Consider the following 24,330-nt stretch of genomic DNA (forward strand, 5'->3'; position numbering starts at 1 on the left):
TCTGCCTGTCTTGGGGTCTGACATGAGGTTTGCCCTGTCTAGGTCAACCTCTTAGAGCTCTCAGCCTGTCTCTGCCTTTACATCTTGTTCTGGTTCCTCATCTACCTCTCTCCTGCTTACCCTCCTCCTTGGTTTTCCTGACTCTTGCATCTGAAGGTGACCAAGGATTCTTCCCTTCACCCACTGTCACTTCCTGCTCTTTGAGCTTCTCTGTGTGAGGCTCCCCTCATTTCCTCTTCTCACCCATCCCCTCTCAACCTCCTCCTTCCCCCAGAGACTCAACCTGGGGCCTGCCCTTGACTTTGCTATCTGTACCCAGACTGGCCGTCTTAGCAGCATCTATAACTCTTGCTCTATTAGGTTCTAGATCTTAGTTTCCCATAACTTTTCTGTGTATTTCCATCTTCAAACGTGTCTTTCTTTTTCTCTACTCATCTCTTCATTACTCTCCAAGTCTGTTCCTAGGAAGGGGAGAAGTGAGGAGGGAGCCAAGAGGAAGCTGAGAGGGCCTGGGTTCCTTCTAAGGCTTCCTCATGTCTGGTCTCTCTTTTTTCCCCATTTCCTCTGCTCATGGTGTCCCTGGGTTCTCCTTCCCTCTTGACAGTACCCCCTCAGGCCTTTCCTTTTTCCATCCCTGTGCCCTTTAAATGCCCTCCCCTCACCTGCTATTTTCAATACTGCTGTCCCCTCCTCCCTGGCATAGTGCCCTTGCTCTGACTGCTTCACTTGTGCTCAGAGTCCAGGGAGGACTGGGGAACAGGAGCTGGCTGTGCATGGAAAATGTGTGTCCAGAGGTGGGGGTGAGGGGAGATTCAGTCCAGGGCTGACCAGGTTCCCAGAGGAGCTAAGGGTCCCATTGTCTCTCAGGCCCACAGTCCCAGGCCCACCCTAAACAGCCCAGCTGTGGCAATAACTCCAAGAAGGCTGGGCTTGCTTTCTTGAAGGGGCCCTTTCTCCTTCCTCCACCTCCCAACCCTCCAGGGACCTGTACCTTCCTTCCTCCTCAGCGTCTTGACTATTGGCCTTCCCTAGTCCCTCGTCTACTCCTTCCTCTGCCTACTTTCTCTTAAGAAGGCTTGCCATGCATGGGCCAAAGAACCCCATCTCCCAGCAGCTGCTTAAGGGCGAGGCCTTGAGAATGGAAGTTACAGTGGGGAAATAAGGGAGAAGAAAGGAGTACCTGGAATATGGGGCTGAGCCCTGGGATGAGAGAGAGAAGAAAGATAGCTGTACTGAGGGTGCTTTTCTCCAGGCTGCGGTAGGGAGAGGCCTGGGCCCTGTGAGGGATGGTGTTGGAAGGGTTCGTGGACTACAGCCATGTAGAGACTGTGTTCTCTGAGACATGCCAGGGGCTGCAGCAGAGAGGGCCATCACTTCAACAGCCTGCATGGACCACACCTCTGTGGACCTCCTCCTCATGGCCCGGATCCAGATAATACCAGTGTCGGATGGTGTTGACTGGGGCTGAGGTGTAGGACTCAGTGTGTCCTAGGTGAGATTTAGGGGTCTCCCTAAATTTCCTTTCACCCTAAGGGATGCTAGACCAAGGAGAGGGCTGGAAGAACAGGTGTCACCCCTCTGTTGATTTGGCTGGGTGGGGAAGAAGATTCCATGGGCCAGTTCTGCTGCTAGGAGGGTTCAGAGCCTCACAGACTCCGTGGAGAAGCCTCCTAGCCTGACTTTTGAAGCTGCCCCTCCTCCTCTAGAACCCTACCCCACCCCCATCTGGGCCCCATGGCTGTCAGGCAGTGAAGAACAGTCTAGAGGCAGGATCTCAGCTTCAAGGAAAATTGCTTTATTCTGCATCCTCCCAAAGGGCTCTTATAAAAGGCGCTGTGTCTGGGTCTTCATCGGCACCCTCAGGACTGGATAGATCAAGATGTGGCAAAGCTATTCCTCATTCAAGCCCTTTTGGAAAAAAAAAAACAACAAAAAAATAAAGTCCAAATTAGCTCTGGAGAGACAGGCATTGTGGGCAGGGGGCACAGAAAACAAAGGTGAGACCAGGGCATGGATGGAAACCCTGAGGTGGGTTTCCACTATGAGTGGGAGGGGGGAGTTCTGGAGAGTCGAGCTCTGGGGTGGGCCAGAGGGAAGCTTCCTGGATGAGGACAAGGTGGTACTCTGGTATGTCCTTCTGATACTTGAGTGGCAAAGTCAGAGGCCACTCATGTGGGAGGGAAATGAATCTAGCAGTTGGGGGGGATTGGAATATATTGGGTGTAGGTAAGTTGGGGTGTTGTAGGCTGGATGACCATTCTAGGGCTGGGATTTACAGGTCATTGAAAGTTAGAATCTTAGAAATCACAGGGAACTCAATTGTGTTGGCTTCTGGGGCTTTCTGGTTCAGTTAGGGAATAAATGAAAAGGAGGCAGCCATGGTGTGTGGGTGCTCTGTCTGAGGCTGGAGGAGCAGGTGCACCTGCTGTTGGAGGCAACAAGTGCAGCTCAGGGGAGGGACCCACCTTGGTGCCAATGTCACGGCTCTTGGCCCGAAGCTTGTTGACCTGGGACTCAGCGATGTCGGCCCGTTCCTCTGCCTCATCCAGCTCATGCTGCACCTTGCGGAACTTGGACAGGTTGGTGTTGGCCTGCTCCTCCTATGGGGAGTGGGGGGATGTGAGAATGAAGACGGGGCCTGGGCTCTCATCCTCCAAAGAAGGGGGCCAGCTTCCCTTGGCCCTCCTCCAGGCCTTGACCCCAGCAGGGTCACTCACCGCCTCCTCAGCCTGGCGCTTGTAGGCCTTGACTTTGAGCTGTAGCTTGTCTACCAGGTCCTGTAGCCGCAGCAGGTTCTTCCTATCCTCTTCAGTCTAGGGGTCAGGGGTGGGCAGGAGTGAGGCTGGTACAGTCATTAGGGGCAGCATCCTACCTCCAGCTTCTCTTGTCTTCTTTATCCTGAATGTAATATCCTGAACTGATTCTATTTTCTGATCCACACTGAACGCTTGAATTCTCCTTATAGTTTCTTATCCAAAAGTGTGAATATTGCCAGGTGTGATGGTGCATGCCTGTAATCTCAGTATCTCTGGAAGCTGAGGCAGAATTGTGAGTTCAAAGCCAGCCTCAGCAATTTAGCAAGGCCTTAAGCAACTCAGCAAGACCCTGTCTCTAAATAAAATAGAAAAAGGGCTGGGGATTTGGCTCAGTGGTTAAGTGCCCCTGGGTTCAATCCCAAGTACCAAAAAAGAAAAGATATTTTTAAATGATGTGTACCAGGAAGGAATACAAGGAATGGATGGTGGGATTCCTGAAATCATGCCCTAAATTGTGTATGTGTACTCTTCTATGGAGCAGGCTCATGAAGGTCAGGACCTCATAGAGGATAAACTCCCTGGCTCTGGAGCTCAGTTTGTGCTGGGAGTGACTTTGGGGATGTGAGCATGATGGAATTTCCTGGGCTGCAATGGAGTGATTTAATCTAGGTTAAGGACAAAGTGTATTTACAGGATGGTGACGTACTGGATTGGTAGAGAAACGAATTCTAATTGAGAGTCTGATTTAGAACCATGAAAATCTGGAGGGTACTGTCCTGAGTAACTAAAATTTTGAGATTTGTTTAAAAGGCTTTGGTGTGGCTTTGGTATCTTTTGGGGTGAGCGAGGCTACACATTTGTTTCCCGGGGAGCTGTGCTGGGTGAGCCCTGTCTGGAGCCCTGGGTGTATCCCCAAGGTATGGGCTGAGGGTGCATGTTGAGGTGGTGCACACACAGGCTAGGAAACTCAGAGACTGATGTCTGGGCCTGGGGACACCCTGATGAGGCAGGGCTACACAGAGTGAAATAGGGCAGCCAGGGGCTGCACTCAACCCTTGCCCCAGAAAAGGTAAGAACAAACACTTCATTCCCTTGGGTGCTTGTCACTGTGGCTTAGTGCAAGGGCTAGAGTCACCGCCCTGCCCGCACCTGGTAGGTGAGCTCCTTGATGCGTCGCTCACTCTTCCTCATGCCCTTCACTGACTCTGCATTGCGCTTCTGCTCCACCTCCAGCTCATTCTCCAGCTCCCGCACCCGGGCCTCCAGCTTCTGCAGCTGCTTCTTGCCACCCTTGAGGGCGATCTGCTCAGCCTCGTCTAGCCGGTGCTGCAGGTCCTTGATGGTCTGCTCCATGTTCTTCTTCATGCGCTCCAGGTGGGCACTTGTGTCCTGCTCCTTCTTCAGCTCCTCTGCCATCATGGCGGCCTGTGCACAGGAAAGCAGGGGTACATGGTGTGGTCAAGTCTTCACACCCTCACTGCCTAGCCCAGGGGACATGGGCCTGGAGTGGGTGAGCAGGGTGGGGGACTCACATCTGTGATGGCCTTCTTGGCCTTCTCCTCAGCATTCCTGCACTCCTGCACTGCCTCCTCCACTTCAGTCTGGAGCTGGGAGAGGTCTGCATCCATTTTCTTTTTCTGGTTGATGAGGCTGGTGTTCTGGGGTGGGTGGTGGACAGAGCAGGAAAGACATTGAGCATCCCTGTGTGGCTCCTGACCTTACCAGCTGAATCCTACAGCCCCTGCTCTATCGAGGAATGCACAGGGGTGCTGTCTACCTGGGAGTGCAGCAGCTGCACCCGCTCGCTGGTCTCAATCAGCTCCTGCTCAGCCAGCTTCCGTGACCGCTCAGTCTGCTCCACCACGGCCCGTAGCTCCTCCAGCTCAGCCTGGAGCAGATTGTTGCGCCTCTCCACGATGGCGATGTTCTCCTTCAGGTCATCATTGGCGCGGACTGCGTCATCCAGCTGGATCTGGGTGTCCTGAGGGTTAGAAGAATGAGCATGAGATTGAGAGATAGACTCAGTGTCTTCACAAGGCCCTTACGAGGAGCTGGATATGGGTGGAGAGCTCATAGCAGTAGCTTAGCAGGGACCTGATAAAGGTCTCTGCAGTGACCGAGGGCAGGAGGGGGCTGGTGTCCCCTTAAAAAGGACCCATGGAAGCCAATCCCCTTTCTGGATGAGGTGACCTCCTGCTTCCAAGAGTCTCTGTGTACCTTCAACAAGCTTTGGAGGCTCTTGACTTGCTTCTGGGCTTCAGCAGCCATGCGGTTGGCATGGCTGAGCTGGATCTCCATCTCATTGAGGTCGCCCTCCATCTTTTTCTTCACCCGCAGGGCCTCATTGCGGCTGCGTGTCTCTGCATCCAGGGAGGTCTGCAGCGAGTCCACCACCCGCAGGTGGTTGCGCTTGGCCTGCTCCATCTCCTCGTCCTTCTCTGCCAGCTTCCGCTCAATCTCTGCCTTGATCTGGTTAAACTCCAGCTGGGCTCGAAGGATCTTGCCCTCTTCATGCTCCAGGGAGGCCTGGGAGGAGGGTGGGGAGAGGGGTCTGAGGCCGACAGTTAGTGCCCAGGGTGTGTGTGGTGGGCTTCTTTCCACAAACCATGGATACAGAGAGTGCGAGAATGATGTAAGTGACTCAGTCAGAGAAGGAGAAAGAGGAAGGAAGAAAGAGAATGTACCAGGCAAATGAAAACAAGCCTAAGAAAAGGTGATTCAGGCCCTCACAGTGGAGAGCCAGGCATGAAGACAAAGAGGAAAATGAAGAGAAAGGTGTTGCCAAGGAAACAGAGGCAATCAGGCACAGAGTGTTAAAAACACAAAGAGGCAGGCAGAGGCGGAAGGGGAGGTGAGTGGAAATGGGAACTCATCTAGGATACAATAAGTGAAATGTTTGCATGGAGTTCAGCGGTCCCACATGCATTCTTTCCCCAAATATTTTCTGAGTGCCTGCTATGTGCCAGGCACTGTCCTGATGGGTCAGTGTGCAAAACAGACCAAGGGGAGATGAGAGCAGAGACTACAGCCATGAGTTTGGCCTCTGCCACCCCTTCCCCACCCCACCCTATGCACCCACCTCAGCCTCCTCCAGGGCTGACTGCAGCTCCAGCTTCTCAGCCTCTAGCTGCTTGCGGACTTTCTCTAGCTCATGGATACTCTTTCCACTTGAACCTAGCTGCTCAGTCAGGTCAGAGATCTCCTCTGTGAAGGACATGTGACTCAGTTGGGGACTGCTGTGGTCCAAAACGGGCTAGAAGCATGTCTCTTTGCTTAGCCCACCTTTAGGGTCCCTGGGTAGACCCTCCATGGGGACTTTGTACATGTGGACCCTCCCTGCCTTGGGGCCAGCTCACCCTGCAGGTTCTTGTTCTCCCTCTTGAAGGTCTCCAGGTGCTCCAGCGACTCCTCATAGGCGTTCTTGAGCTTGAAGAGCTCGGTGCTGAGGGAGCGAGCCTCCTTCTGCGAAGACTCCAGCTCGGACTGTGACTCCTCATACTTCTGCTTCCACTCGGCCAGGATCTGCAAGGGACGAGGCTCACTGTGCAGCCTCCACGTCCAGTCCCATGTCCAGGTGCTCCAGACCCCTGGCCTGGGCTCAGCCTTCCTCCCCAGCACTAGTACCATGCCTGTGGCCCTCCAGACCTGCACACTGGCTGTGGCCCCACCCATGGCCCACCTTGTCAAAGTTCCTCTGTTTCTTGTCCAGGGCCGCAGCAGCAGCGTTAGAGCGCTCCACGTCCACCATCAGGTCCTCGATCTCGTTCTGCAGCCGGTGCTTGGTCTTCTCCAGGGAAGAGCACTTGGCGTTGACGGCCTCCACGGCCTCCTCTGCATCCTGTAGCCTCTGGGCCAGCTTCTTCCTGCCCAGCGAAGGGTGGGAGAGGATGAGGAAGAACGAGGGTGTAGATTTGGACAAGAGAAAACAACATGAGCCTTTCAGAAGACAACCTTGAAAACTTAGAAGTAGTGTTCAGAGAAGGCTAAGGACAGGCTCCAGGGACTGAGAACTGGGCAGGCAGAGTATCTTGGTGGCAGGCGTGGAAGACCTGCAGCACCTGGGAGGAGTGGGGGTGGTGTCCCTCTGTCCCTAGACCAGCCTCTTGGCTGTGATGTGGAGGGGGCGTGGGCTTCTGCAGACCCTCCCCTCCCACGCCACAGTGCCCTGCCCCATGGGAGCACTCAGCCCTCAGACAAACCTTTTGTTCGTCTTATATTCGGATGAGAAACATAACGCGAGCAAAAAGCTTCCCCGAGAGGAGCAGGAGGTGGGGCTGGGGCAGGGTCCTCCTCTACTGTCAAACACTAGCTAAATATCCCCTGTGTGGCAGCTACTAAGAAGAGGACTGGGCAGAAAGTCCTGACCTCAAAGGGGCTTCAGCCAGAGGCCAGCTGATTGGAACTCACTTGGCCTCTTCCAGCTCCTCTGTTCGCTGGATGGCATCTGTCTCATACTTGGTCCTCCACTGGGCCACCTCTGAGTTGGCCTTGGATAGGACACGCTGCAGCTCAGCCTTGGCCTCTGTCTCTTCCTCATACTGCTCCCGAAGCAGGTCACAGTCATGCCGGGCCGACTGCAGTGCGTGGGCCAGGGCGTTCTTGGCCTAGGGAGAGGTGGACACCAGAAGCAGGGTCAGCTTCACCCATGAGGCAACACCAGCCCTTGCCCATCTCCTCACACCAATCTCAATTTGCTCCCTTGGCTTCCCCAGTGGACCTGGCACATTTTGCTGAGTATTAATAACAATGAGCGCCAGTACCATGGCAGCCATCTCACCACTGCCACTTATGGGGGAAAGAGAGACTCAGAGAGGTCAGGAGGTTTCCCCAAGATCACCAGGCTATACGAGGCAGGTTAGTATTGAGCCCTGATGACTCTTTAACTCAGGTTCTTTCCCTTTTTTCATAAATTCAGCAAAGTGCTAGGAAAAGGTCCAGTTTAGTGTCTTTCTTCAGTTTTCAGATGGTCCCACTAATCCCAGGATCCATTCACGAAGTCCCTGCATCCCATACTTATGCCCAGCCAAGGCTATAACCTGCCTCCCTACTTTATTTTCTTGCCACCTCTTCACCCCCTATCTTCCACCCAGGGATGGCAGCAGAGAGGTTCAGGGCCCTGGCCTGGGAACCGGAGTTAGAAAGCATGTGGTAGGGTTTGGGTTATTATTTCTTTTGGGGATTTTCAGACACTAGTGGATAGACAGCAAGCTTCATTCTTGGGAAAGGAAGGGATGCAGATGCAAGGCCAGTTGGTGTGCCTCTTGCTTGAGCCTGGTTGCTGGAGTCCAGGCCTCACCTTAACCTCCTCCTCCAGCTGCCTCTTGAGATCCTCCAGCTGTTGGGTGTAGGTGAGCTTGCCTCGGGTCAGCTGGGAGATTAGTGCCTCCTTCTCATCCAGCTGCCGGGACAGCTCACCTGGGGAGGCACCAAGGCACTCTCAACTCTTGAAAGTCAGCCATTCCTCTCTCTCCCCAACTCCTCCCTAACCCTCAGGTTCCATTTTCTTCAGAGAGGCTATGCATGTGCATGTGAAGGGTGTGTGTACCTGAGCCTGCAGTGGCTCAGGAGGCCCAGATACTGGGATCCAGCCTTACCATTCTCAGTCTGCAGCTTGGCCCGCTGGCTGGTGAGGTCATTGACAGAACGCTGGGTCTCCTCAGCCTTGCTTCGATGCTCATTCATCTGGTCCTCTAGAGTCCGGCACATCTTCTCCAGGTTCGCCTGAGAGAGGGATGAACAATGCATGGATGTTGGGGGTGGGGGCTGAAAGTAGTGAAGGGGAGCAATCAAAGGAGAAAAGAAGAGGGAAAATACGGAAGGGAGGAAGGGATTAGAGAACCATGTAGAAGAAGGCGAGTAGGAAAAGGAGCCATCAAGGAAGAAAGAAAAAAAGGGGGGAAAGTGGTAATAGGTAGAGGGACCTGGAGGAGGGAACGGGTGGAGCTGGGCTCACCTTGGCCTTGATGATCTGCTCCATGTTGGAGGTGACATCGTCCAGCTCCAGCTTGAACTCGCTCTTCTCCTTCTCCAACTTCTGTTTCACCCGCTGCAGGTTGTCGATCTGCTCACTCAGCTCGGCCACACTGTCAGCGTGCTTCTTGCGCAGGGCTGCAGCTGTGGCCTCGTGCTGCAGCGTGGCCTCCTCCAGGTCCCTCCTCATCTTCTGGAACTCAGCCTCTCGCTTCTTGTTCATCTCGATCTGCACAGATGTGGCTCCTCCGGCCTCCTCCAGCCTCTCACTGATCTCCTCCAGCTCTCGGGACAGGTCTGAGCGCAGCTTCTCCACTTTGGCCCTGGCCGTGCGCTCAGCCTCCAGCTCCTCCTCCAGCTCCTCAATGCGTGCCTGGGCCCAGATGTGAAGAGTTTAGACCACCTGCTTGGACCCCTCCATTGGGCCCCCACCCCAAGGCTCTAAGACTCCTAGCCTGCTGGGAACATTAAGTGAATTTAGCTCTACTAGAGAGGTGGGCATGAAAGCATTTGGGGAAGGTGGCTTGAACAGCAGAGTTAGCCTTCCTCTGGGTGGATGCTATACATTCTTTTTATTGAAAGGAAAGCAGTTGAAGCTTGATCTTGAAGGTCAAAGAGGTCTGGGGCATTTAAATCAGTTAAAAGGAAAAAAAGACCAAAGTTTAAACGCAGTATCTGTCTTATTAGACAACTGTAGATCTAACTCAGTGTCTGCTGTTGAGAAAAGAACCTCAGAGTTCACTGTCAGTGTTGAAAGGCTCTTAACAGTCACCGGTAACAGGGGAAGGCATGGAGACCCAGAAATCTGGAGCGGTCTTCCCATATTCACCCAGCTAAGGCCAAGCTGAGACAGGAAACCAGGATTTCTACCCTCCAGACCTAGACCTTTTCAGGGTCTCTTCTGATGTTTTCCTTGAATCACACAGCCCTTTTAGGGGACACTGTGATAGCTTTGTGTGTCCTTTCATGAACACAAGGTAAGCTCCTATAATTCTCGGGGATGGGATATCCTGCAGGAGGGAAGCAGGGAGGCTGAGAACCAACTCAAGGACTGCAGTATCCAGCCTGGGCTTTCTAGACCTCACCTGAAGCTCTTTGAGCTTCTTCTGCAGCTGGCTTCCCAGGGCCTGTTCATCTTCAATCCTGGCATTGAGTGCATTCAGCTCAAAGTCCTTCCTGTAGGGAAGAAGTGAGGGTGAGGTAAGGCTAGCTGTGTTCTCTGGAGGCCCAATAGCAATCACTGGAGATTACAATGAAACAAATAGAAAATAGGATTTAATCAGAAAATTGTCCAGGGGTATGTAGGATCCCTGAACATCTGTCATAGGATCGAAGTCCAACAATAATGTAGTGGGAATAGCCTAGTAAACTGGGCTCTGTGGGTCTTCCCTCTCTTTTTTTCTTCCATCTGAAAAATGAAAAGGTTGGACTAGCTTATTTTTAGTTTGTTACTTTGGACAACTTGTTAACCTTTATGAGCCTCAGTTTCCTTGGTAGGACTCAAGATACCATCTTTAAAATGTGGCTGAAGACGGCTGGGGAGGCTGAAGCAGGGGTATCATAAGTTCAAAGCAACTTAGAGAGGCGCTAAGCAACTTGGAAAGACCCTGTCTTTAAATAAAATATAAAAAGTTCTGTGGCTCAGTGTAAGTGCCTCTGGGTTCAATCCCCAGTACCAAAAAAAAAAAAAAAAAAAAAAAGTGGCTGAGGAACTAATGGGGTCCTAGATCGATTCATTCATTCAGTAAATTCTGCACCTGGGAAAGTGAGAAGACCCCTGTGCAAACACAAGTTGAGGTACCATAAGATCCTCAGGTTTCAAAATATGTTCTACAACTCACCATTCACCAAGTCTGGAAGGTGGGTGTGTATACTTTGGGAGGATTTGAAATAATTGGGACCACAAGTTACTCAGAAAAAGAAATGAACTGGCCCCTCCACTTCTTGGGCATGTGGGCAGACCCATTTCTTTGAGGCTTTCTGGGTTCTCTCTGAAAAACCCAAAGGGACTTTCCTGAGAGATCTTGTGTGACGGCTTCCTCCACGTCAAGGAACTGATCTCCAATAGAGTCACGTACAAAAGGGACCAAGCACTTGTTTTCATCCCTACTGAGTGTCCCATAGGAAGAAAGGGCTTGAGGGATCCAGGTGAAACTTTTTGCCAGGGAGGACAACAAGACCCTGATGTATGGGTCTTGGGGAGCACAGCCCTCTTCCTGGGGACCTTTGCTGAAGTTTAAGCATCTTGTTATGGAAGCTGCCTGAGGGCGTGGCCTCTCAGGTTGGGTGTCAGCTTGTCTTGCTATGGGCAGAGCAGGCTGCAGGGCTGGGGAGGAGGAAAGGTAGTGGGGAGCAGAACATTGTACTTTTTTAGCTTCTCATCTAGCTGCTGCTTGTCATTCTCCAGGTCCATGATGCTCTCTTGGGTCAGCTTCAGGTCACCCTCCAGTTTCCTCTTCGCTCGCTCCAGATCCATGCGCACCTTCTTCTCCTGCTCCAGGGATCCCTCCAGCTGGTGAAGACAAGGCCCAGCCATGCCCCATGAGGTCAGGCACCTGACTTGGTGATTCTGTAGCTCAGTTACTTCACATTTGGGGAATCTTAGGGGAGCATCCAAGACTTGGATAAACTTCCCCAGAGTGGGCCAAATGTTCCCAGGGATTGTGAGAGCACCTACCACGGAGAGACTGCTTGACACATATTTAAGGAATGAAGAAATGATTGTGGGACAAAACCTCAAAGCTATATATTCATTCATTCAGCATCGTATAAGCACTTACTGTTGCCAGGCTGTGTGCTAGGCTCTGCAGACACAAGTGTCTGTACAAGTTCCTGTCTAAAGGGAGCTCTCAGTCTTGAGCTATGACAGATATTTAAATAAGTATAGAGTGAGAGGACATCCATAGGCCATATATACCCATCTGAGGGAACAGTGATCACTCATGATCAGATCTGCCAAAAATTTCAGAAGTGAAAAGATCCTCCGTGAGGAGCCTCACAAAATTCTCAAAGACATGTATCATAGTCTTACCAGAAGTCCCCTAAATCCTGTGGTCAAAGGAAGAGATATATGGGCTTAAAACTAAATTAAATAGGAAAGTCCACCTCTATCATTGATCATATCAGTGGGATCAGATGCATAATTCAGAATGGATCACTCTCTTCGTTTCCTTTTTCCCAGTTTCCTTCAGGAAGGTATCAGGAGAGTGAACTTCCTCCAACACTCCCCTCCCAAAATACACACACAGCCACACAACCACACCCTTTGAACACAGATGGACATTTTATATCTAGACCCTGTCACTCTGAGTCTACTTACATCATCCACCTGCTGCTCTAGCTTGACCTTGGCTTTGGTGAGGGTGTTGACCTTGTCCTCCTCAGCCTGAAGGTCATCCAGGGCCTGCTGGTGGGCCTCTTGCAGAGCTTTCTTCTCCTTGGTCAGTTTGGCAATGATCTCATCCAGCCCAGCCATCTCCTCTGTCAGGTTCTTCACCTGTCAATCCCAAACCCCAGCCCCTTTAAGGTCAAAGGTCACTGGTCTGGAGACATCTCTGGGGACCTCCATGTCAAGGACCAGGACCACATGCTGGCCTGGGAATCCTGAGGAGACCTGGGCTGGAGTCAGAGGGAGCTGCCCTCACCTTGTTCTCTGTTGCATGCTTCTCCTTCTCCACCTTGGCCAGTGTCAGCTCCAAGTCATCAATGTCCCTTTTGAGCTCAGAGCACTCATCTTCCAGCTTGCGCTTCTTGGCAGTGAGCTCAGCATTCATCTCCTCCTCATCTTCCAGCCTCTCGGTCATCTCCTTCACCTTGGCCTCCAGCTGGATCTTGTTCTTGATCAGCTGGTCGCAGCGCTCCTCTGCATCAGCCAGGTTGTCTTGTTCCTGAGGGTAAGGCACAGAGGGGAGGTTGTTTAGCAGGCAGAGTCCTTGTCCTCGTGGTTAGATGAAGGGAAAGGTACATCCCTCAAAGAGGAGTGGAGCTCTAGGGTATTCTCAGTTGAGTAGAGTCTTGGAAGGATAGGAAAGGGAAGAGTTTTAGAAAATGTGAGTTGGGAGTATTGGGCAGAGGAGGAGAGAATGAGGACGCTTGGCATCTTTATTTGTCTCTCTTTCTCTAGACTTCTCCATTGAAGAAAGGGAACTGCATTTGCAGTTGCCAAACACTTTTACGTATTTACAATGTAGTGAGATAGGCAACTTTATTCCATTTAGAGATGAAGAAATTGAGGCTCAAAGATGACTTCTGGGCTGGGCGTGGTGGCACACTCCTATAATCCCAGTGACTTGGGAGGCTGAGTTCAAAGCCAGTCAGCAATTTAACAAGGCCTAAGCAACTGAGTGAGACCCTGTCTCTAAATAAAATATAAAATAGGACTGGGGATGTTGTTCAGTGGTTAAGTGCCCCTGAGTTCAATCCCTAGTACAAAAAAAAAAAAAAAAGATTTGTGGTTTCCTTAAGGTCATAAAATTATTAAGCTGTGGATCTAGACTGAACTCAGGAAGAAAGCATATTTATTTTAAAATTAGTTCTTTTACTCTTTCCTCCTCCTGAGGGACCACCTTGGGGGGTCTTTGGAAATGAAATATTTTGCCTGTGAAAGGACAAGATGGTGAGCCCCTGTGTGGGGAGGGGTAGCGTTGTGGGACATATGGGAAGAGAAAGGTGGAAGGGCCAATAATGGCCCAGGAACCTCACCGCCTGCACTTGGAGCTGCAGGTCATTCTTTTCCTGCAACAGGGACACCATCTTCTCCTCTAGTTCCTTCCGGCGAGCCTCAGACTTCTCCAGTGCATCTTTGATGCGCCCGAACTCCTCCTTCATAGTAGCCATCTCCTTCTCTGTCTCTGCGCTCTTCAGCAGTGGCTTGATCTTGAAGTAGAGCTTCATCCACGGCCAATTCTTGACTCCCATGAAGGCCCGAATGTTCCACTGGATTATTAGCAGGGAGTCTCTGCAAGGGCCCAGCAAGAAGAGTGGTGAGAGAGCCTTCCTGACTCCTTCCCACCTGAGGCCCTGACTCCTAGGTAACACCCCCTTTTCTCCATCCATCCCATCCTTCCTGAGGCCCTTCAACCCTAGGGACCACAATGTATCCACGGGAGCCCTTGCCTCTATTTTTGAAGACCCAGTGAGGTCTTTCTCTTGACACTGCCTTTGAACCAGTCTTGGTCTCAGAGAGGCTGGGAATGTCCTTTTGAGATCTCTCACCTGCGTTCCAGCAGCTTCTTAAACTCCATTCTGGAGAGGACACCCCGGGACTGTGCCTGGATGCGTGTGATGATGCGGCTTAGCCTCTCATCTCGCATCTCCTCCAGCAACCCCAGCAGACCTGCTTTGAAGAACACCTGCAGAGAAAGTGTGTGTCGGCCATGACTAGAAAGATGTATGAGGGAAAAGAGGTGGTGGAGATGATCTTGGGAAGAGCAGCATTTAGAAATTGATTGAAGGGAGGAGGTCAGTGGTATTTGGAACTGGAATGGGAGAGGTGTTTGCCGGGATGGGGAGCATTTGAACCACAGCACATGGTCCAGAGTATCCCCAAGATGATTGGCAAAAGGAGTCAAGAGGTGAGGAATCAAAGGACAAGAGACACCTTCCTTTAAATAATTTGTTTCTTGCTTTTCCTCACCTTGGTGTGTCCAAACTTATACTGGTTGTGGTCAATGTCCAGAGAGCTCAGCAGCTTCTCTGCCCCTTTCCTGCTGTCAATGAACTGTCCCTCAGGGATGGCCGCTGGATTCAGGATGCGATACCTGGGGAGAGGATTGCTGGGGTCACTGCACTGTACATAGATTCTGCTCTGCCTACAGAATTCTAAGGATGCCTGTAGACTCCTGCACTCTAGGGCACATCTGTACCCACCTCTGCCGGAAGTCCCCGTAGAGGATGCGGTTGGGGAAGCCCTTCCTGCAGATGCGGATGCCCTCCAGCACGCCGTTGCAGCGCAGCTGGTGCATGACGAGGGGGTTGTCCATCACCCCTGTGGCAAGAGGGGAAAGCAGATTGTGTAAGGAGAGCACTGGGATAAGAGCCCAAAAGTTCTGGGTTCTGATCATGGCCCTGGCACTTATTAGCCTATAACTTAGCAAGTCAGTTAATAATAATAATCCTCCATTTGTTTCATTTTTTCCCCAAGCATACTTTTAGGAATAACCAAAGGCTTTCACATTTTTTTTTATATGGCTTATACCTGTTTTCATAGGTGGTGGTCAGGACAGCTATATTCCTTTTTCTGGAGGGGAAGGCTAAAGCCAAATGGATTAAATGACTTGCCAAAGGTCACAGAGCTGATCAAGATCAGAGCCAGGCCTTGAACCCAGGTCCCTGAGCTTCTTTCTGTGTCCTTACAGATAAAAATGGATAGACAGAACTGGGTGCAGTAGCACACACCTGCAATCCTGGCTACTTGGGAGCTGAGGCAGGAGGGTCACAAGTTTGAAGCCAGCCTGGGCAACTTAGTGAGACCCTCTCTTAAAGTAAAAATAAAAAGGGCTGGGGTTAGAGCCCAGTCAAAGTGTGCCCCTGGATTCAATTCCTAGTGTTGCGTGTACACACACACACACACACACACACACACACACACACTGGATAGATAGTTCTTGAATTTCTCATTTTAGGGTTGAAAGTCACTGATGAGGTGATGTCCATCAAAGTGCTATCCAGAATTACACATTCCAAACATAAGGTAGCACTGGGAGCAGGTGATCTGGGAGACCTCACAGGGGATAGGAGAAGAACGTCATTTGGAAAGAATAATGGTGGTAGATTAGGAGATGACTTATAGGGGCCTGTCCCTGGCCCATCCATGGGCTGGCCTGAGTGCATGGCTCACCTGGGGACTTTGTCTCATTGGGGATGATGCAACGCACAAAATGGGGGTGGGTGGAGCGGAGGTTGGTCATTAACTTGTTCAGATTTTCCTGTGGCAGAAAAAACAAGAGGGAAAAGTAAAAAAAAAAAAAAAAAAAGTAAAGAAAAAGAAGTAAGAAAGGAAGAGATGGAAGAGAAAGGGAGATGAAGAGAATGCAAGAGGATGAAAAGGGTGGGAGGCAGATGGAAATGAGAGGTGAGATTAGAGGCCAGTAGATGACAGGAATTGATGACCAAGAGAAAGGACCAAGAATGCATAGGGGAGACTTGGAGGGAGAGGAATAGGAGATGAAGAAGGCAGGGAAGGGCCAGGGCTGTGTGGGGGTTCGGGCACCACAGCTGATAGGGAGCCATGATGAATCGGAGCTGGGGCCACACACTTACCCTGTGCAGAGCTGACACAGTCTGAAAGGATGAGCCTTTCTTGGCTTTGCCTTTGCCCTTTTCAACAGCTGTGGGAAAGGGAGACAACAAAAATAAGACCATTGGGTGTGTGGAGAATCGAGGCCTGGGGTGAAGAATCACAGCTTCTCTTCGCATCCCACTGGCCGACCCAGTCTTCAATGTAGTCACCTCCACCCACTTCCATCCCATTCAGTCTGTAAACCTTAGGGCGGGAAACAGTGTGGTGAAGCAATTGACCTGTTTCAGAAGCATGGCAGAAACTCTGTTCCTTAGTCCCCTGGGGTGCCTCCATCTCTACTTACGTGCATCAGCCCCTGCGTAGTTGGCAAATAGGTTGCTGAGAAGCTTGAGGGAGGACTTCTGGTACAAGCCCACCACTGTCTCATTGAGTGGGTCTTTGTTCTTCTGCAGCCAGCCCAAGATGTTGTAGTCCACGATGCCAGCATAGTGGATCAGGGAGAAGTGGGCTTCCTGCTTCCCCTTGATATTGCGTGGCTTCTGGAAGTTGTTGGACTTGCCCAGGTGGTTGTCATAAAGCTTGGCCTTGAAGGTCATGTCAGTGGCCTTGGGGAACATGCACTCCTCTTCCAGGATGGACATGATGCCCATGGGCTGGGGGTAGAGGGGAGAGCATCACTGAGTGTGCATCACACAGTGGAAATGGATTCTGCTCCACTGTCAATATTTGCTCATGGAGATGCCCCTTGTTTTATCAAGGTGTTAGGCTCAGTTCTGAGGACAGTCATCTATCGACTAGCATCTGCTCAAATTTTCCACAATAGAGAATTTTATTGATGACCGAGGGACCCTAGTGAAAATCTTGAAATGTGGCTGCTGTTTGGGCTTTACATATCACTCCATCATCCAGATCCCTGAGATGCCAGGGTTGAAAATAAGCGTACTTTTATGACCCCCGCCATGCTACCCTTACATATCCTGATCCTTGGGTGTAAACAAGGGCCATTAAACACTCTAGTGGGGGAGTGTCCTGCAGGTGTCCATCATCCATGTGTCCACTCCCAAGCCCCTGGAAACTCAGCTGTTTCAGTTGCCTCCCTCTCCTGGATAATAGGACAACAACAGGGCTCTGGAAACTTGGGCTTGAGACTCTTTAGCCTCACTTCTATTAATTATTCAGATCACATTCCCCTAAGGGAGAAGAGCTGCTGCTTTGTCTGATCTAGCAGAGGAGGGAGACACAGGTTGCAGGGCCAGGCACCTTCTCGATGAGGTCGATGCAGGCCTGCAGGTCCATGCCAAAGTCAATGAACTCCCACTCGATGCCTTCCTTCTTGTACTCCTCCTGCTCCAGCACGAACATGTGGTGGTTGAAGAACTGCTGCAGCTTCTCGTTGGTGAAGTTGATGCAGAGCTGCTCAAAGCTGTTGAACTGCAGGCGGGGAGGGGCAGGAGCAGGTCAGGCAGGCAGGTGTCTGGGTGGCCATGGGGGTCAGCCCATGGCTGTGCCATGCACCATGCCCAAGCCCAGCAGGGGTGGGGCTGGTCCCCTCCCAGGTCAAGGCAGGGGAGGGAGGGCTTGCCCTGAGGACAGGGACAATGACTGCCCTGTCAGTGCCACTGCCTTTCTGTGCTTGACCCATAGCTGGCCCTCCACAAGTGACTGTGAGTGTGCAAGTGGCTCCCTGGCTCACATCAAAGATCTCGAAGCCAGCGATGTCCAGGACTCCTATGAAGTACTGGCGTGGCTGCTTGGTCTCCAGGGTGGCGTTGATGCGTGTTACCATCCAGTTGAACATTTTCTCATATACCGCCTTGGCCAGTGCTCCGGTGGCATATATCACCTGTGAGGTAGGGGAAAGACCCAGATGAACAGGCTTGCCAGAAGGAAGGAATTTGAAAGCTCCCACCTCTCCATACTAAGATCCCCACCCCATCCATTTTATCTTCTGAAAATGACCCACCTGCTGGACATTCTGTCCCTTGGTGACATACTCATTGCCCACTTTCACCCGAGGGTGGCACAGCCCCTTGAGCAGGTCAGCTGAGTTCAGTCCCATAAGGTAGGCGGACTTGTCAGCCTCTAAAAGGAAAAGTCAAGTAGCAAATTTGGTAAGGGTTCGACTGCTCAGCACATGTGGCCCTCAGTGACTCTGCCCAGCTTCCCTGCCTCCCACCTTCAGTGCCATCGGGCTCCGCCTGCTCCTCCCGCTGCTTCTGTTTGAACTTCATGTTTCCAAAGTGCATGATGGCGCCCGTCAGCTTGTAAATGGAGCTCTTCTCTTCTGAAGTGAAGCCCAGTACATCAAAGGCATTCTGTAGGCAGACCCCAAATTGGAGGATCCCAGAAAAGGAAGTATGACTGGTAAATGAGATCACTCATAAATTGGAGAGAACTTGTATTCTTAATCCCTGTGAGTTCCCAGACGCCCACGCCCCGCAGGGAACTCCAAAACAAAGATGGAAGATTCGAGAGCAGGGTGTGGCCTCGGCTCCGCCCACTCTCAATAGTCCTAGGTCTTTTCTGGAGCTGTACCCACTTATGATTCTAGTCGCTGCACTTGCTCCCCTGCTGGCCTCCCACACCTTCTGTAGCTGTTCTTTACCTAATAGCCTTCCTCAGCCCCGTGACTCCTTTTCCCTTCTCCTTGGTGATGCCTTATTTCTTGCCTTGTCTGCCTCTGAGTCCCATGGCTTTCAGCCCTCTCTTGTTTGATTGAACGCCAAATACTGGCCTGGCCTGTCTCATCTCACACATATCCCAGCATACCCTGGTGACAGGGCACATTCTGGCTATCAGGGAGTCCATACAACGGACAGCCAATGTCTTAGCTTTATTCCTCAAGTGGTGAACTGGCCAATTGTGCCCCTGCTGCCCATTTTCCGACTTTGCCTTGGTCCTCACACACTTACATCAGTGGCCATGAGCTCTTCAGAGTCATCGATTGAGGCCACGGTGGTCTCTCCTTGGGAGATGAATGCATAATCATAGGGGTTGTTGGTGATCAGCAGCATGTCTAGGAGGGTGGAATACGATTCGAATATGACACAAGCCCCTGGCTTTCATGGGGGCTGCCAGCCATGCACATAGCCCTGGGGCAACACAGGATAGGGCTTGTCTTGGCTCTGCATCCCACAGAACTGAATCTAACAGTGCCGTGAAGCCCAGGGCATGCTAACTGAATCCAGCCACAAGCAGCAGGGACCAGGTTGCCATGGAGATAGCTGGTCTCAGTTGGTGGCTCTGACTCACCCAGCAACTCAGGCTTTTTGTTAGACAGGATTTGGTAGAAAATGTGATAATCTCTCTCTGCTTTCAGCTGGAAAATAACTCTGGATTTTTCCAGAAGGTCTGTGAACCGTCAGATAGAAGAAAAGAAAAAAAAAAAGGTTAGATTTTCAGATACAAGAAAAAAGAGGAAGATAAATGATAAACGTAGCAAGCAAAAGTCAGAGGGGGTGGACTGGGCATGGTACACAGAGCTCACACTCACAGATGAAGACAAAGACCCAAAAGGAGAGGGATCGTCTCAGACAAAAATCACAGAGAAACATACACAAATGTACAGAGACAGAGACAGATAAAGACCCAGAGCAAGTCTCAGGGAAAGACAAATATACAGTCCTAGAGACACAGACGCATAGAGACAGACAGGAAGAGAGGAGAAAAACAGAGTTGGGGTGGGGAGATGAGATGATCAAGGACAAATTTGCTGAGCCCTAGCAAATTCTTGGTACTCACAGGTCTCTATGTCTGCAGATGCCAGTTTCCCTGTAGCTCCAAAGTGGATTCGAATGAATTTCCCCTGAAGAGATGGAGGAGGGTGGTGATGAATTGGGGGAAGGCTCATACTTGAGGCCATCCCTTCAACTCAAGTCCCAAGCTCAAGGTCAGGGACCACTCACAAAACGGGAAGAGTTGTCATTCCGGACAGTCTTGGCGTTGCCAAAGGCCTCCAGAGCAGGGTTTGCCTGGATAATTTGATCCTCCAGGGTACCCTGAAGAGTCAAGGAAGAATGGCAGATGAGAGGCTGCCCCTCCCTTTCTTCAGCGCAAGCCTTGGAGGACACCTGGCCTACCTTGCCTGGGTTCTGGTCCTTTTTGCTGCGGTCCCCAATGGCGGCGATCACAGCAAAGTATTGGATGACCCTCTTGGTGTTGACCGTCTTCCCAGCCCCGGATTCTCCGCTGTCAGGAGAGTCAGGGGTTCATTAGACAGAGAGCAACACTGCTTGAGTGAGGAGAGAATGTCTGTCTGTTTTTTTTTTTTTAATTTTTTTTAGATCTTTTATTTTATTTATTAATTTAATTTATATGAGGTGCTGAGGATCGAACCCAGGGTTTCACACATACCAGGCAAGCACTCTACCACTGAGCCACAACCCCAGCCCAGAGAAAATGTCTGTTTTATCTGGGAGTAGGATCCCTGAGCAGGAAGCTGCTGGATAATAGGTACCCAAAACACACAACCATCTCCAGACATTCATAGGGTTAGGGGTAACAGCCGGGCACAAGGAGGCGCTGGGTTTGGGCAGGTTGAGTCCATGCTTGATGGGGCAAGGTCAGTAGGAGGAGATAGGCCTTGGGTGTTTTAGAAAAGAATGGATGGGGCTTAAAGAATGAGGAAAGTTCCTAAAGGAAAAGATGAAGGAAAATGAAGAGGAGAAGAAGACACGGTAGCAATAATCTTATGGGTGAATGGTGAGTTAGAGGAGAGTAGGCAAAGGAGATGAGAGAGGAAAAATAGGAGAGGGCTGGGGAGGAGAAAATAAGAGGAGAAAGCAAAGAGAAGGGTCAGGGCAAAGATCAGAGAAGAAAAGGGAGATGAGCATGAAGGCAGAGGAGAAGAGGAAGGACTATAGTGCTCTGGGTCCCTGCTGGGGCTGGGCTTAGGAATTCTGGAAGGGAACAGTGCAAGACTACACTCACGTGATGAGGATGGACTGGTTCTCCCGATCTGGAAGAGAAAAGAGGAGAGGCAATGCAGTGAGGGCTGAGGGCTCAGCTGGGGGTTGGGTGGACAGGCACAGGGCAGGTGCAGGGCTCACCTGTCAGCATGTACTGATAGGCGTTGTCAGAGATGGAGAAGATGTGAGGTGGGGCCTCGCTCCTCTTCTTGCCCCGGTAGGCGGCCACCACCTCGGCATTGTACACTGGCAGCCACTTGTAGGGGTTGACAGTGACACAGAAGAGGCCCGAGTAGGTCTAGAAATAGAAAAAGTGGGTTTCCAGTGATGAAGTGGGGAGAGGTGGTGATTTTCGGAGTTAAAGACCCCAGGGGAGGAGAAAGGGAAATGGAAAACTCTAAATGGGTTCTTATGAGTCATGCCAGCCCAAGGCATTTGAATGGAGCAAAGATTTAGGGACTAAATAGAGTGCAACACTGCCTGGGCACCAGAAGTAGATATTTTGGCTCAGGAGTGGAAACCCTTGGGTCAGGATGGTCCGTTCCAATGGAGAGCCTGGTGCCTCCACTCACGTAGATCATCCAGGAGGCGTAGCGCTCCTTAAGGTTGTACAGCACCGCCGGCTCGTGCAGGAAGGTCAGCATGGCCATGTCCTCAATCTTGTCAAACTTGGGTGGGTTCTGCTGCATCACCTGGTCCTCCTTCACGGTCACCGTCTGCAACGTTCCCCAGAGACCCTCCTGTCAGCCTGTGTTTCCCCTTCTCCCTCATCAGGGAAAAGAGGAGGGCATGTTACAAGACCCTGGTATCCAGCTGGGAAGGACCCAGGATCTCACCGAGAGCCCAGACTGGATGCTGGGAATGAGAAGGGCTCTTTGAGGTTTGGATCTCTATCCAAAGGGAAGGAGACTCAGCCTGGCACAGTGGCACATGCCTATAATCCCAGAGGTGAGCCCATCCCAGGTGTGGGGATGTGGTAGACACCCACCTTGCCATTCTCGGTCTCAGCAGTGACTTTGCCACCTTCTCGAGACACAATCTTGGCCTTGACAAACTCTTCTTTTTCATCAGGCACAAAGACATCCTTCTTGAGGTCAAAGGGCCTGGTCTGGGCTTCCAGCCGCTCCTTCTCTGATTTGCGCAGGAAGGGGGCGGCAGCCCCAAACGCGGCCATCTCCGCATCCACCATGGCTGTGCCTAGAGTAAGCAGGAGAAGCTGTCTTTCCTCCCATTGCTCTCTCCTTTAGGTGGGAATCCCCAAACCTAGCACATGCTCAAGAGGAGTTACCAGTGAGTCCCTCATTCTTAACCAGAGAACAGTCTAGCAAACCCACCAGGGTAGAAGGGACAACCAGCTTTTGTTCAGGCTAGGGCTGTCCTAGGGGTCAGAAGAGTGTCTTGCACTGCTTCTGAGAGCAGGAATCTGACTACATCCATCTTTGACCCTCACCAACCTCTGCCCTCCCCCAGAAGTTATAGATAAGCTGCTCTTGGTAGCCAAGATGTCCTCCCACAGGCAAGGCAGAAGTGGGAGAGTTCCATAGCTTGGGTTTGGGGCTATAATGCCCAGTCTTCCCAGATCCCTCACACTCTGTCTTCAGCTTTCCTTACATTGGTTTCTCAAATGTGTCTAGAGATGAGGAAGGGAGCCCAGGCCTGCAGGGGACATGGAGAGTGGCCCAACCTGACTAGGACCACTTCCCCTCTTCTCCCTGGCTCTGTCCTTTGGCACAACCACCCTTCCCTGGAACTGAATCAAGTTGGAAGTGGTGGTCAGCTTCTCAGGTCCCATGCTCTTTCTTCCTTTCCAAACACTATTTCCTTTCCCCCAATGACTATTTCTAACAGTTTCCTGGTGTTAATGCAACACTTGAGCCCCAATCCTCCCACTCTTGGGAGATGGTCCCACCTTCGTATATACCCAGGCAGTGAAACTTTTTTTGAGTCACCTGAAAAACAATAGTGGTCACATTCGTTCAGGGTTTTCATTCAAAACACTTCTATGCACATTCACTTACTCAATCCTCACTCCACTGGACAGAAGAGGGAATCAGGGTTAAGTGGCCTGCTTGTCTAAGACAAAACAATAAGTAATAGAGCCAAGTCTTGACCCCGAGCCTCATGACTCTAAAGCCAGTGCTTTTCCATCCTGTCCCCATTTTGTCACTCTTTGTGGGCATTTTCAGAGAGAAGACACTGTGAGTGTCCTCATCCAGGTCCCCCATCACACAGTCCAACACTGCCACATGCTCTCTGATGAACACACATTCTTATGCACACATGTCACACAAAGACAGGCTTCCTTTTTATACCTCAGCACCTCCCCCCAGCATGCCACATGTTCCTCAACAACAGGTGTGTGTGTGTGTGTGTGTGTGTGTGTGTGTGTGTGTGTGTATATATATATATATATATATATATATATATATATAGCATAAATAGGCTTGCATGGCTGTGTGACTACAACCATGTGTCTGTGAGCTCTTTCTGCATGGTTACATACACTGCAACAGTCATGACTTCTGGGTGCACAGACAAATGCCTCCACATGCATGGACATGGCAATTATATGTTCCAGACCCAACTGAACTACTTGTATGTATACACAATTCCTATGTAATCATTCTTTGCCATCTTTCACTCCTCTCACAGATGGACCTGCTTGTCCTCTGACATGATGATAAATACATCTCCCCCTTATCCATATCTTAGGTAGTGGAAGCACACACCTTCCCTTACATTCAAAACTTATACACTTATACATGCACATGCGCATACACACACACACACACACACACACACACACACACACTCTTCTTATGTATTCTGGTCCTATATGCTCAGATATAGATATCTTCCCTTGGGAACACATGAGCCCCCTCATTCCCATGGCACAGACATACATATTTAGATCTGCACATGTGTGCTCAATGACCATACTGGATACTCTGCATTGAACCCTGCAAGAAGCTTGCTGTTCCTAGGGAACTGCTTCTTAAACCTGGAGCCCCCTTATCCCAGGAGAAGGCCTCCAGCTCCCATTCCTACCTGAGAGCAGCAAGGAAACTCACAGAAAGCAGGAAAGAGCTGAGAGTCAGACCTGGTCTCAGGGGCTGTATATATGGGGCAGCAGGGTGCCCCCACCCCCACCTGCACCCAGTCCCTAGCCAGATTTAGAAAGGGCTGTTGTCACTAAAAGCATTTCCCCCGCCCTGCCCCCCCCCACTGCCCAAACAGTGCTCCCCCTCCCCCTCTAGCTAGGAAACAATTGGAAGTGGTCGTCATTGTTATGGCATGGAGCGTGCAGGGTCTGAGTTCCAGGGGGCGGGGTGGCTCAAAGTGCAGCAAAAATATCTCCCAGGGCAGACCTCACATTCCCCAGCTAGCTGGAGAGCAAATTGACCACGACCACCATGACCTCTGGCAGACAGGGTCCTGGCTGTCCTGTAGGGCACTC

At 51.1% G+C, this 24,330-nt stretch overlaps 1 protein-coding gene across 1 annotated transcript; it reads right to left on the bottom strand.

Moving 5' to 3' along the window:
* Positions 1-1,774: 1,774 nt before the first annotated feature.
* Positions 1,775-24,026, bottom strand: Myh7 (myosin heavy chain 7). The gene is made up of 39 exons (XM_026406059.2): positions 23,922-24,026; positions 21,862-22,070; positions 21,446-21,589; positions 21,015-21,171; positions 20,896-20,923; positions 20,046-20,154; positions 19,872-19,964; positions 19,708-19,771; positions 19,219-19,317; positions 18,879-18,982; positions 18,143-18,281; positions 17,930-18,048; positions 17,660-17,809; positions 17,227-17,397; positions 16,310-16,619; positions 15,987-16,054; positions 15,565-15,652; positions 14,595-14,712; positions 14,362-14,485; positions 13,941-14,077; positions 13,428-13,683; positions 12,371-12,613; positions 12,046-12,222; positions 11,093-11,238; positions 9,812-9,902; positions 8,710-9,099; positions 8,351-8,477; positions 8,053-8,171; positions 7,164-7,360; positions 6,436-6,619; positions 6,113-6,278; positions 5,836-5,960; positions 4,974-5,282; positions 4,534-4,737; positions 4,289-4,414; positions 3,906-4,181; positions 2,718-2,813; positions 2,466-2,600; positions 1,775-1,908 (listed from the first exon to the last, which is right to left on the bottom strand). The coding sequence occupies exons 2-39, from the start codon at positions 22,060-22,062 to the stop codon at positions 1,891-1,893; spliced, it is 5,808 nt and encodes a 1,935-aa protein (XP_026261844.1). The 5' UTR covers positions 22,063-22,070; positions 23,922-24,026; the 3' UTR covers positions 1,775-1,890.
* Between the last annotated feature and the right edge of the window lie 304 nt (positions 24,027-24,330).

Source organism: Urocitellus parryii, chromosome 6 (genome assembly GCF_045843805.1).
Source record: "Urocitellus parryii isolate mUroPar1 chromosome 6, mUroPar1.hap1, whole genome shotgun sequence".
In the NCBI taxonomy this organism is placed as follows: domain Eukaryota; kingdom Metazoa; phylum Chordata; class Mammalia; order Rodentia; family Sciuridae; genus Urocitellus; species Urocitellus parryii.

Coding starts and splice junctions, on each gene's coding strand:
- Myh7 (XM_026406059.2), bottom strand. CDS start 22,062: ATGGTGGATGCGGAGATGGCCGCGTTTGGGGCTGCCGCCCCCTTCCTG. Junction 20,155..20,895: donor AACCAGTCCATCCTCATCAC/GTGAGTGTAGTC, acceptor CTCTCCTGACAG/CGGAGAATCCGGGGCTGGGA. Junction 14,078..14,361: donor ATAAGTTTGGACACACCAAG/GTGAGGAAAAGC, acceptor CTTTCTCTGCAG/GTGTTCTTCAAAGCAGGTCT.